The sequence below is a fragment of the Chanodichthys erythropterus genome, chromosome 17, assembly GCF_024489055.1.
Source record: "Chanodichthys erythropterus isolate Z2021 chromosome 17, ASM2448905v1, whole genome shotgun sequence".
NCBI classification, from domain to species: Eukaryota; Metazoa; Chordata; class Actinopteri; order Cypriniformes; family Xenocyprididae; genus Chanodichthys; species Chanodichthys erythropterus.
Window position 1 is genome coordinate 34,511,480 of NC_090237.1, and position 12,892 is coordinate 34,524,371.

General features: G+C 37.3%; 1 protein-coding gene across 3 annotated transcripts in view; it reads right to left on the reverse strand.

The window, feature by feature from the left end:
• dock10 (dedicator of cytokinesis 10) overlaps positions 1-12,892 on the reverse strand; it is a 123,393-nt gene that overhangs the window by 42,066 nt on the left and 68,435 nt on the right. For all 3 annotated transcript variants that reach the window (XM_067365855.1, XM_067365857.1, XM_067365856.1), the window contains exons 3-9: positions 12,046-12,135; positions 10,255-10,337; positions 5,785-5,857; positions 3,177-3,317; positions 2,745-2,879; positions 2,466-2,652; positions 1,919-2,004 (exon numbers count right to left, since the gene is read on the reverse strand). In XM_067365855.1, the coding sequence (XP_067221956.1) occupies positions 1,919-2,004; positions 2,466-2,652; positions 2,745-2,879; positions 3,177-3,317; positions 5,785-5,857; positions 10,255-10,337; positions 12,046-12,135 (795 nt within the window). The remainder of the gene's footprint in view (positions 1-1,918; positions 2,005-2,465; positions 2,653-2,744; positions 2,880-3,176; positions 3,318-5,784; positions 5,858-10,254; positions 10,338-12,045; positions 12,136-12,892) is intronic.

The window sequence follows — 12,892 nt, forward strand, 5'->3', positions numbered from 1 at the left end:
ATGTCCTCATTGTTTTTTTTATTTATTTTTAATTTTTTATAAATCAATTGTAAATTCATGTCTGTTACACTTAAAGGGTTAGTTCACCCAAAAATAAAAATAATGTCATTTATTACTCACACTCATGGTGTTCCACACCCGTAAGACTTTCGTTCATCTTCTGAACACAAATTAAGATATTTTTGTTGAAATCCGATGGCTCAGTGAGGCCTGCATAGGGAGCAATGACATTTCCTCTCTCAAGATCCATTAATGTACTAAAAACATATTTAAATCGGTTCATGTGAGTACAGTGGTTCAATATTAATATTATAAAGTGACAAGAATATTTTTGGTGCACCAAAAAACAAAATAACGACTTATATAGTGATGGCCGATTTCAAAACACTGCTTCATGAAGCTTCGGAGCGTTATGAATCAGTGTATCGAATCAGCGCTTCGGAGCGCCAAAGTCACATGATTTCAGCAGTTTGGCGGTTTGACACGGGATCTGAATCATGATTCAATACACTGATTCATAACGCTCCGAAGCTTCCTGAAGCAGTGTTTTGAAATCAGCCATCACTATACAAGTCGTTATTTTGTTTTTTGGTGCACCAAAAATATTCTTGTCGCTTGAACTGATTTAAATATGTTTTTACTACATTATTGGATCTTGAGAGGAAATGTCATTGCTGTCTATGGAGGCCTCACTGAGCCATCGGATTTCAACTAAAATATCTTAATTTGTGTTCCGAAGATTAACGAAGGTCTTACGGGTGTGGAACGGCATGAGGGTGAGTAATTAATGACATTATTTTAATTTCTGGGTGAACTAACCCTTTAACATTTACTCCGTTCATGTCCGTTACTCGTAACATTACTTTACATTACATTAAAAAGGAAACATTACTTTACATTACATTATAAAAGAAAAAACGAAACCAAATACAATTCTATTTTGTATTTTTACATTAACGATGTAATTAATGTTCTATTTATTAAAACCAAGTCAATCTCAGTAACAATTTAAACAATATTTTTTATTTGTGTATTGATTTTCAGCTGTTCTTTTTAATAATCAAATTATTTCGGATCACCAGTCATGCTCGGCAAACACAGACACAAAGATGTATCTTTAATTTCACCAAGCTGATAGCTAACTAAAACCCCCACAGTCATCATTGCCCATTGACGCCATCATTTTGTTCTTTCAGACACAAACCAATCACATCCAATCGTAACCGATCACATCCAATCATAGCATAATGGAGGCATTGCCTCCTCTCACGTGACTTTCCCCCATTCTTTCTCTATTACCCCCACAAAACCCACCACACACCCTAGGGCCTCTCTAGGGACTCCTGCTGCAACTTTACCCGAGGGTGTCGCTGTTAGACAGTGTTCCTTTAGGAAAACTAGTGACTAATACATATTTTATTGTCACATTTAGTAACATTTGCATTGTTTTTGTTTTTTATGGATAATTTTCTCATCCTACTTTTTTGAGGAGGTACTGCCTCCCTTGTCTCCTCGGAGGAAATGCCCCTGTTATATAGAGAATGCTGTTTGCTCACTTAATATAATTTAATCACAATTAACAGATGATCTAATGCTACTAAGAGTGTGAAGTTTATCACATAAACAGCAATAAAAGATGATGATGTTGATGTAGGTGTTGATCTGTGTCTGTGCAGGCAGTCTTATGCTCATGTATTCATCTCTTGTGCAGTAAAATTCAGGAAGTAAAAGACATTTTAGCAGCTTGGTTGAAAGCTATTTTTGTACTAACAAGGAAGTTTTGTGTTCTGAAACTTGCAACATTTTTTAATAGCACAATGACCTCATTACAAAAATTAAGGCCTGATTCCTTTTTTCAGAAAGAAGGTGTACTGAGCATGTGCCTAGTATGCAACGCGACAGAATTACAAAGAATTACCTTGGCCAGTTCAGGGTGGATTCCATTTTCAGTTGTTTCCTCATTTTCATGGACAGGGACATGATTCAATGACACATCACTGATCTCTAAAGCAACAACAAAGGAACATTTTAGTTGAAAATGCAATAAAGTAAACAAATGCAAACACTTGTAGTGATCTTCACACTTGAATTACTCAGTGTTGTCTTTATTCTATTCTAAATAGTCATACATTTAGGGCTAGATTATCTGAGACTTTTTTAAGCAGTGTCTATGTGGAAGTGCTGAGGGTTACAAAATGCTGTAAGAAAAAAATCTGACAGTAACATACCATTTTTTTTCTAATATTGTCCAAAATCTAACCTTTCCTAGGATGTTTTCAAACTTTTGCAGGCCAATGTATGTACAGTCCAATCTGACTTCTGTTTATTGTCTTATACTCTCACTGTCATGTTTGAAACAGTACCAAAGATTTTCATTAACTGTTGTACTTGTGTATATGAGGACAATAGAACAATTTGATTCACTCTTCCTATAATTTAGTACTTCATGCTTTATAAGCACCCACCGGGCTTATTGTCACTAAGGTCCATACTCTTGCGATCCAGAGCCGGGCCCTCTGGAGGACTGATCTGCAGGATGCGTGTTAGAGTGTTGATCCAATCATCCATGTCTTGCTCGTTCTCAGCAGCCAGGACAAAATATGTCACCTCGTTCATTTTCAACTCAAAGGCATGTTTCCGCAGGCGGTTATTCTGTATGAACCCCAAATGGAGCCAGAAATCATAATAAACATTATTTATTAATCATCTAATTGTTCGATAAACTGCTTTACTAAACTACCAACCTGAACCACCCCGGTGCATGAATCCAGAAAAATACAGCCTTTAGGTTCCTTTGATATTTTCTCATCTTTGTAGAAGTTCATGATATAAGAGTTGTCAGTTAGCTGAGTCAACTGAAAATATCTGCGCTTGAAGGACTGTAAAAGCACAAACAACAAGCATCAGGCAATCAGCCATGGTTTACACACAAATAGTTTTAGTGATAATATAGAATTTGTAATGAAAAAATGCAAGTGGCTTCAGTATCTGTGCATGCATGTTAACTGATCTCACAATCACTAGTTTCACTTTTCACAATTTCTGACATAAAATGATCACACATTCAAAAATTACTAATCAGTGTATTAGCACATTGTTTGTAAAATTTGATAAGAAGCTTAATAATAATGGTTCTAATGGCACCAGTTAAATGTAGACGTCTGAGACTTTCTTACCCGAACAGTGATACTGTTGTTGACAGTGCTGTTAAAGTTCCCCTTATAGAGCCAGCCAGACTTAAAAACGCCGATTCCTCCTGCACCTCCACTACCTGCACCACCTCCTCCTCCTTTAGATGATGACAAAGAGGTTGTGTCCTGCAAAAAAAAAAAAAAAAAAGTCTTTAGAATCAACTGATATAAAGACAAGATTCAGGAACCATCAGGAAACTGTCAAACATTGACACAAGGAAATTAAAGAAACTCTCAGAGCAGAGGTTTTCTAACATATCCATATACACTCACTAGCCACTTTATTAGGTACCCCTTGCCAGTACTGGGTTGGACACTTTTGCCTTCAGAACTGCCTTAATTCTTAGTGGCACAGATTCAACAAGGTGCTGGAAACATTCCTCAGAGACTTTTGTTTTGTACATATTGACATGATAGCATCACACAGGATGCGACTCTCCCATTCCACCACATCCCAAAGGTGCTCTATTGGATTGAGATCTGATGACCGTCGAGGCCAGTTGAATATAGTGAACTCACTATTCAAGAAAGGTTTCCCCTGTATCCCCCACGCTGTTACACCGGGATGGGATGGATCCTGCTGTTTACACCAAATTCTGACCCTACCATCTAAATGTCTCAGCAGAAATCGAGACTCATCAAACCAGCCAACTTTTCTCCAATCTTCTGTTGTCCAATCTTGCTGAGCCAGTGAGAACTGTAGCCTCAGTTTGCTGTTCTCAGCTGACAGAAGTGGCACCGGTGTGTCTTCTGCTGCTGTTGCCCATCTGCCTCAAGGTTGGACGTGTTGTGCATTCAGAGATGCTCTTCTGCAGACCTCAGTTGTTATGAGTGCTTTTTTGATTTACTGTTGCCTTTCTATCAGCTTGAACCAGTCTGGTCATTCTCCTCTGACCTCTGGCATCAACAATGCATTTTCGCCCACAGAATCTGCTGCTCACTGGATATTTTCTCTTTTTCAGACCATTCTCTGTAAACCCTAGAGGTGGCTGTGCATGAAAATCCCAGTAGATAAGCAGTTTCTGAACCATGCCACCTTTCTTCCCATTCTGATGCTCAGTTTGAACTTCAGCAGCTCATCGTGACCATGCCTAAATGCCTAAATGTGTTGCGTTTGCCAGATACTTGTATGATATCTGATACTTCCCTGTTGAAAAAGTCAGCATAAACTAGCATGAATTCCATGTTGGTCCAGACTGGTTTATGCTGGTAATAGCTGGTATAGTGCTGGTCTAGCTGGAGGACGAGCTGTTCATAGTCATAGTTCATAGTCTGTTCTCAACCAAAACTGAGCTGGTGTAGCTGGTCCACAGGCATTATCGCTTCCCATGCTAGTGCCAACATGCAAAATATACCTTATGCTGATGACCAGCAGTGCTGGATTTTTCCTAACTGTTTTTCCTGAGACCTAAAGTCTTTTAGTCTAAGGCAATGATGCCATTTCATCAAATGGCTGAAAACTGACACTGAGCTCAGCAGAAGTCCTAATATGTACACTACTTTAGGCAGAGATTCGCACCATTCCAGTCACAGGGCAATGAACAACACAAACCACCAACAATGCAAAAAAAGCATTCTAAATGTGTACAGTAGGAACAGAACAAGAACAAAAGAAAAAGAACATAAAACATAAATAAACGAACATGTTCTCCAACCAATACGACCATATAGGTCGTTAGTCACTTCGCTGAAATACGACCCATGGGATCGTTTACTAAAGTGGCGCCCCTATCGACAACAGGACACTTTCATTTTAATGCATTGTTCCCTTTTATCTGCATCATATTTCGGGTTTCATGTAGCACAATTGGCAGAGCATTGCAATAACAATATGCAATCATGTGATCATGCGATGGTGGGTTCGATCCCAGGGAACGCATGTGCTCATAAAGTGTACATGAACTATAAATCACTAAGGTTAGGTTTAGGGATGGGGTGGGTGTATTCATTAATAAAAAAAAAAATTGTTTTGCTAAATGGAAATAGAAGAAATGATGTAACAAGTCCACACATTGCATTTAACTGAACACGCATTTTGATTGGTGATGACAGTCATACGTCATTTCATGACGACAGACGTAAAACGACACTGTAATTTTTTTTACACCAGCTAGAGGGCGCATGCCTTTAAAATGCAAATATAGTTTGCAATAAGGTGCTTGAAAAACGACCTATAGGGACATTTTTTTGGAGGACAGTCTGAAATAAACAGTTTTACTGGAAAGTGGCAGAAGTTAATAAACATGTATCGATAAAGTCCAAACTACTGGTACTATTGGGACAGTTACTGTAAGAGCCAGCTAAGTAGACTACATCTTATTGAGTGCACATTTCAGTACTATTAAACAGTTCTCATCCATGCTGGGCACTTGTTTACTGTTTCCTTCAGAAATTATTACATGAAAAAAGAAATTCATAGTCATATATTTTATATTAATTTGCAAACCTTTTCAATTTCAAGTATGTTTCTCATAATTTTAACAATTTCAATTAGTTAAAATTATGAGAAACATACATTCAGTGAAGTGTGTCCACATGTCATACATGTTACTGGTGTGAGTCTGGTAAACCCTTCTTGATGCACCGTACTGACCTCATCTTTGTCCACATCTTCATGGTCGATCTCAAAAGAGTGGGAGGGCAACTTCTCTGCTTTATACAGCTTCCTGTGGGGAGAAGAGAACAGAATCACTGTCATCCACCATGATTAGAACAAGAAGAGCAGGAAAGAGACCGTCTTCACTGTCTCAAGCATTTTGGTTTTGGATTTGTGGTGCTGCTGATCACGTTTAATTAATAATGTAAATTTATATATTATTGACAGAAAAAGAAAAGTACAACACTTCCTAATATATATTGTTACCTTCTAACATTTTCAGGAAAGCAAATCAACATAAAGTTTATTAAAAATATATATCATAAATACTTTTTTTTTTTTCAAAAGAGATTACTTCTAGTCAAATTAAATACACATAGGCCAGTCAACATACACACACACACACACGCGCACACGCACACGAGCACACAAACACACACAAACACGTTTGTTTAGCTATCAAAGTGAGGACATTCCATAGGTGTAATGGTTTTTATACAAACTGTACATTCTATTCCCCTACACTACACCTACCTCTAAACCTACCCATCATAGAAAACATTCTGCATTTTTACATTTTAATAAAACATTGTTTAGTATGTTTTAAAGCTAATTTAAAAATGAGGACTCATGAAATGTTCTCATAACACATGTTTACGTCATAATACCAGTGTAATACCCATGTCATTATACAAATTTGTTTTCTCATAAATCACAAAAATGTCGACACACACACACACACACACACACACAGTCCTCAAGCAGTAGTGCAACAATAAATCCTCTCCTCAAAGAGGTAGTATTTTCCACATCATGTGGTATTTATCACCCTTCAGTAAGCTTTTTTCTTCTGACAGGACCCCACATGCAGATGTCCTTTCTGCTGCCTGTCTGAGTGCTCTTGTAAACCAGAGCTCTTTGTGTCTGTCCTGGGTGGTAGAGACAGTGTGGCAGTTTATACAGCACAAACACACACCACAAAAATGTTTCTTTCGACCTACAAGACTCTCTGGCCAGTGACTTTGGCGCTGCATGTCGCTAGTTTCTCTCTCCTGGTGCTGTTGCTCTAACGTTTTTGGTAGACTGCACGTCTGAACAAACATGCAGGCACAGTTGATATACAATGCACAGCAAAAATGAGTACACCCCCTCTGAACAAAAACAATGCAATTCATGGAAAGATGGCAAAGTGTTACAATGTAAAAGATTATTATTGTGTGCATAAAGATAAAAATGCTTTGGTGGATTCCGGCTTGTCCCGTAGATGGTCTGCTTGGCTCGAGGTTAAAGCGCATGGGCAGACCATCTACGGGACAAGACGGATTCCACCAAAGCATTTTCCTCTCTAGAGAAGCTTGCAAATTCTGCCATCTAAATAGCGAATCCGCCATGCCGTGACCACAGCTTGTTTTAAAGGGAATGGGAGATGAGACTCTGATTGGTTTATTGCATGTTACACTCAAAACACACCCATTACTCATTAAGAAACTAGGTACAAACCTTTTAGACCATGCACCGTTGCGTGCACCGACCATTTTTCCATCGTTAAACTAGCAAAATTCGGACACCCTAAGTGCACTTGCACCATGCACTTCAGACCTTGCACTTAGATTGTTAAAATAGGGCCCTATATCTCTAAAGAACCCTAACATATCTTAATAAGTGAAGAGTAATTGCTGAATTTGTTAAGTTTCAGAGGTGGTGTATTCATTTATGCTGTGCACTGTATATTGCTGGTAAAACAAGTTATTTTAATTTGAATAGGAATATTTTATTTTTGTAAAATCAATAACATTCTGCTGTTGGAAAATGTTGTTATATAAACTAGATATAAAACTAGATATATAAAAAAAAAAACAATCAATATGCAATTTGAACTCACTCAGGCATGCTGCAAAAAATATTCAAAACATCACTCAAATTTGACAAATCAGTTTTCCTATCCCTAATAACGAACATTATGCAGAGGAAACTGTTGCTAAACTGTTAATTGCATCATTTAATCAGCAAGAACTATCAATGTATGAATCAAACTCACTACAGACTACAGACAGTTTCTTTTCCACACATCATTTTATTATATCCATATGTGGTTCCAGATAAATCATACAGAACAGTGAAATCTCTCCAGAAATTCTCTGTCCCGTCTTGCCTGCAGTCGAGACGGTGACGTGTTAGCTCCACAAAAGTCTTCACTCCTATTGGTTTTTGCTCCCTAAAGTCGCTCTTTACTTGCATGAAGTGAAACATTTCTTAACTTCCTCAAGAGCCAATATCCTGTCGCTGTCTCTCGATTCACCTGGAAGTGGCCATTCCCATTGAAAATGGATGGGATCTATGTTTTGCTGGCATTGTGAACGGAGCTACAGGCTTCTAAAGGTCATCATAAAGGATCTGCGACAAAGGAACAGTCTATCCACAAATCACCACTGGGCAATGTCTGGTGCAATCTTGTCCAAGCTAATAAAACAAAAGGCCTATTCTCTTAGCTGATCGGTCCAGTTCTGTCTTTATCTGCCTGTCTCTTGCATATACCAGTCTGTCTGCCACCTGCTCTGAGTCAGACCATGGTTCTTGCCCGTCCCCTGTCAGTTCTGTCAGCCTTCTACGCCAGCCTACCTGTTGCTGATGTTGCCTGTGTTTCCCTCTGCCCCTACTGTTACTTTCTAGATCTTTGCTTTTGAGTATTTTGTTGACTCTTTTTGCAGACAACTGCTTCATGATGTTTCCAGCTTTACTGGAATGAGCCTCTCTCCTCTAGTTCTCAGAACATAAGACTTCATGTGTTGATTTCTAAATATTTCATGTATAAATTGACTGCAGCGAGGAGCGTGTTCTTTTAGAACAGGAACGCAACTGTGGAACTGAAACTGAAAAACCAGCGCCTGAAATGAACCTGTTCCTGTTCGCTTATGACAAACTTATGACAGGAATATCCACCTTTTTCCTGAGTAAACTATGAGTGCCACCATGAGGAATTCCAACTTCTGATGCTGTTCTGTTCCGGCCTCCATAGGAACACATTGCCAAAACAGGGTAAAAAAGAGAGTCTGAATGAACTAAACAGAAACTTTTTGAACATTCCTAAAAACAGAGGTGTGGGCAGGGCTAATCTGTGCTGTTGTTGACTGCTACATAAACACCAGCAAATCTAAAGAGAATGTCCATACACAGTGCCGTATTCCTTGCATTTTATGCAAGACTGTCAGTACTCCCCAAACAGCGTATATGTGTGCTCTAATCCTTTTGAGGATAAAATCCCACAAACTTCATCCTAGTCGGGAGCTGCATGTGCTCATATCATAATAAGCACTCATATGTTTCAGTAACTTCGGACAGCTTCGTGTCATCTACGCACTCGTTAAACTTTGATTAGCTGGCAAAAGAAAGTCCTTGCTACACTGTAAATGTGAAGGCACTGTGAAGACACAATTTTTAAACCATTGTCATAGGTTTAACATTACATTATGAACTCGTAAATATAAAGCAACATTCCAGTACAAGTCGGGGGAGACTTATGTGTTCAGAAAAAAGGTGGAAATGTGGAAAACAGAAGGAAACGATTTGAGTTTCTAAACTATTCAAAGAGAACTTTGAAAGTGACTTCAGTGAGGAGCGTGTTCCTTTAAAACTGGACCATGACTGTGGTGAGCAGGAACTGAAAGTGAAAAAGCGGCAACTGAAATGAACCTGTCTGTGTTCACGGTGTTTATGACGGGAATATAAGTTACAGTTTGAATCTGACTGCAGTGAGGAGTGCGTTCTTTTAAAATTAAAGAATTTTGTCGGAGTGTTTTTTCACGCGTTCAAATCACTTGACTGTTGAACGGAAAGTAAACAAGTCGGAATGGTGCTTGAGAGTGCTTATAAATAAGTGATTAGAAACGCATTAAAAGGAGAGGGTAAAATCCTGTTAATTCACTGTACTTTCTGCGTTTATTACAGGATTTCAGTCTGTGTTTCTTGGTGGCACTCAGCCTGATGTTTTTGTCCATAATTTTGTCATTTTTTGGGTTACTTCTAAATAAATGTTCACCTTTTTATTAGCCTAATAATGTCTGCGTTCACCCCCCAACCTACTTTGGATTCCCTTTGATCTGAGTTACATAAATGGCCTACTGGTTTGTGGTTTGTTTTTAACCCAGCATTTCTTAGTGTGTAAATGGATTTTTTTTTTTTTTTTTTTTTTACAATAAACAGCTGTGAAGTAATTTCACAGTATGTATATTTTAGAATTACAGTATATTGCTGCCATCTCCGCTGCCAGTATTTTACTGTAAATTGAAAAATACTGAAAAATACTCTAATACTCTAAATACTCATAATAAAACTATTATTATGACTTACAGAATAATATTTCTTACTCGGCTGTGGTGGAAATGGGCATCTATAATTTCAAGACAATTGGTTTGATGGCAAGAAAATGAAGCTATTAGAAGGTGGGGTGGAGCAGTAATCGAGCTGTACCTGGGCAGCATGCGGTAGTCCCCTGCATACTCTTCATATTTATACTGGATCACATGCAGCTGGGAGTTGAAGTATTGACAAGCCTATAGAGGGGAAAAAACAGTTATATACAGGCAGAGGTTCCTACTGTAAAAAAAAAAAAAAAAAAAAAAAAAAAAAACATTCACTCAGTCATTCAGTTCTATATTTTTCCTTCAATTCAAAAATCCTTACAGAATGGTAAGTGTGCAATTTGTGAGTTAAAGTGTTTGTTCACCCAAAAATGAAAATTCTGTCATCATTTACTCACCCTCAATTAGTTCCAAACCTGTATGAATTTCTTTGTTCTGTTGAACACAAAGGAAGATATTTGGAAGAATGTCAGTAACCAAACAGATCTCGCCTCTCCTCCCCTCCCCTCATTGACAAGCATAGCAGGAAAAATACATACTATGGTCAATGGGGGGTGAGATCGGTTTTTGTCTTTGGAACTATTTAAGGGTGAGTAAATGATGACAGAATTTTCCATTTTTGTGTGAACTATCTCTTTTTAGTTAATGAATATCAAAGTTAATGGATATCAAAGATGTTTTGAGGTAAAAAAAAAAAGCTTTAGGTTAAACATTTGCTAAAAAAAGTTTAACAATTTGACAATTTTCAAAGGCAAACTGAAGCTCAAACATGAATGCATGAATGTGCACACTTTGAAAATTATCAAATTGTAAAACTTTTTTTTTTCACCTAATTGTTGTTCTTAAGATTAATGTAAGTCTTACAGGTTTTGAACAACATAAGGGTGAGTAAATAATGATAAGTAATTTTTTTTTTTTTTTTTGGATGAACTATCCCTTTAACAACACCAAGTACTAGGCTATGTTAAGGGTGTGGATATTTATGACAATGATATATTTAATTTATGTTTCTTTACATGGTATGGGGGTGTAAACTGATGTGAATAATAAAAAAAAGTTCTGCTTCATATTGGTAAAGACACAGTATTAACTTGGCAACTTTTGTAAATTCAGGTATTATTTTGTCTTGTGAACTATGTAAACCTCTGTAATATTTTGTGAAAATGATTAATATTTTGCAAGGTATGTTTGCAAGGTTTAACTTATGACTGAACTGAGGCAGGGAAAACTTAATAAGATTATGTCCTTTTAATGTAAGAATATTTGGATTAGTTTACTGATTCTGGCTTCAAACAGTCATGGGCAACCCTGAAAGATCAGGGAATTCTGAAAAATAATGAGCAATGTTTATTTTCATATTACTTTTGATTCAAAGATTCTCTATTTTAGAAATGCAGAATTAATTCATTTCCTTAATCATGTAGATATATAATGAGAACTTCTCTTTATAAAATAAAAAAAGATTTTTTAATTGCTTCAGTGTGATTTTCACAAGTACATTTTTAAAATGCTTACTAATCTCACAACAGATCATGATGCACTTTTTTGTAGTTCTGTATTTGACCTGTTCAGGGTTACTCACACTGAAAAGGTCAAATACAGTCATAGGGCACAGTGAGAAATCTTGTTCTAGCAAAAAACCTCACAGCTATGTCATATCTTCATCACACCCTTTAAAAACACTGGACAGATACTATTACAAACATATGTTAGTTACTGTAAGTTTATTTTATAATGCTTGTGTTACTGTAACATCTTTAATTCAGCAACAAAGGTGATTTGAAACAGGTATCAGGTATCTGTCTCCGTCTGTATTTCTGAACTATTCTTTTATATGAGATTACAACCAAAGCTACACACACACACACACACACACACACACACACACACACACACTTACCTGTCTGACCAGCAGACACTCCGCATGTTTGTCAGCTCCCTCTGGCACAGTGGACTTCACGGTTCTCCTCTCTACAGGAAGAGTGGACACCTAGAGTAAAACAGACAGAGATCATTTTGAATACAATCAAACGTATTGTGCAAGATCAGTTGATGGGAGTCATGATACCATTTAACTGTCATTCTTTACACCCAAGAGCATCAGCGTGATCTGTGACTTGAATGCAGGAAAACTAGATGGTCAACATTAGTTCTAGTGGGGGGGGATAATGTAATATGTAATATGCTTGATGATGCTCATCAACATTGTTACAAAATTCTGATGCCACAAAACAAAAATAAGTTTTCAGAATATGCAGAGATTCAGTGCAGATAGTGATATTTTCTTAACAGCAGGTTTATGGCCTGTACAAACTGTGTTCCTGGAAGCAAACATACTTTTCTTCTGATAATGTGTCATTCATGTTGCTCAAGCTGGAGTGCGTAACTTGACTACCATAGTGGTTTCCCCAAACCGTACTGTCGCAAATTTGCCGTTCAAACACGTTGGTTAATGATGTCACACAGGAGGTGGAGTAATAACTTAGTAATCCGTTTTGAGATCTTTTCTTTTCCTGTTTCCTGACATGGCATCTGAAAACTAATTCTCATTTTTCTGTTATTTTGCTTTATATCCAGATTCAATCATAGGCCGTTCTTATGTACTAGAGCACGTACATAACGCATAATGCATGTGCATTTTTAAAAATGTTGGCTTGTGCACTAGTGCAGACACACTTATAGCAGTATTTCAAAGAAATTAAAAAATAAATTGCAGACTGCTCAAAATATGTTGTGTAGGGTTATTT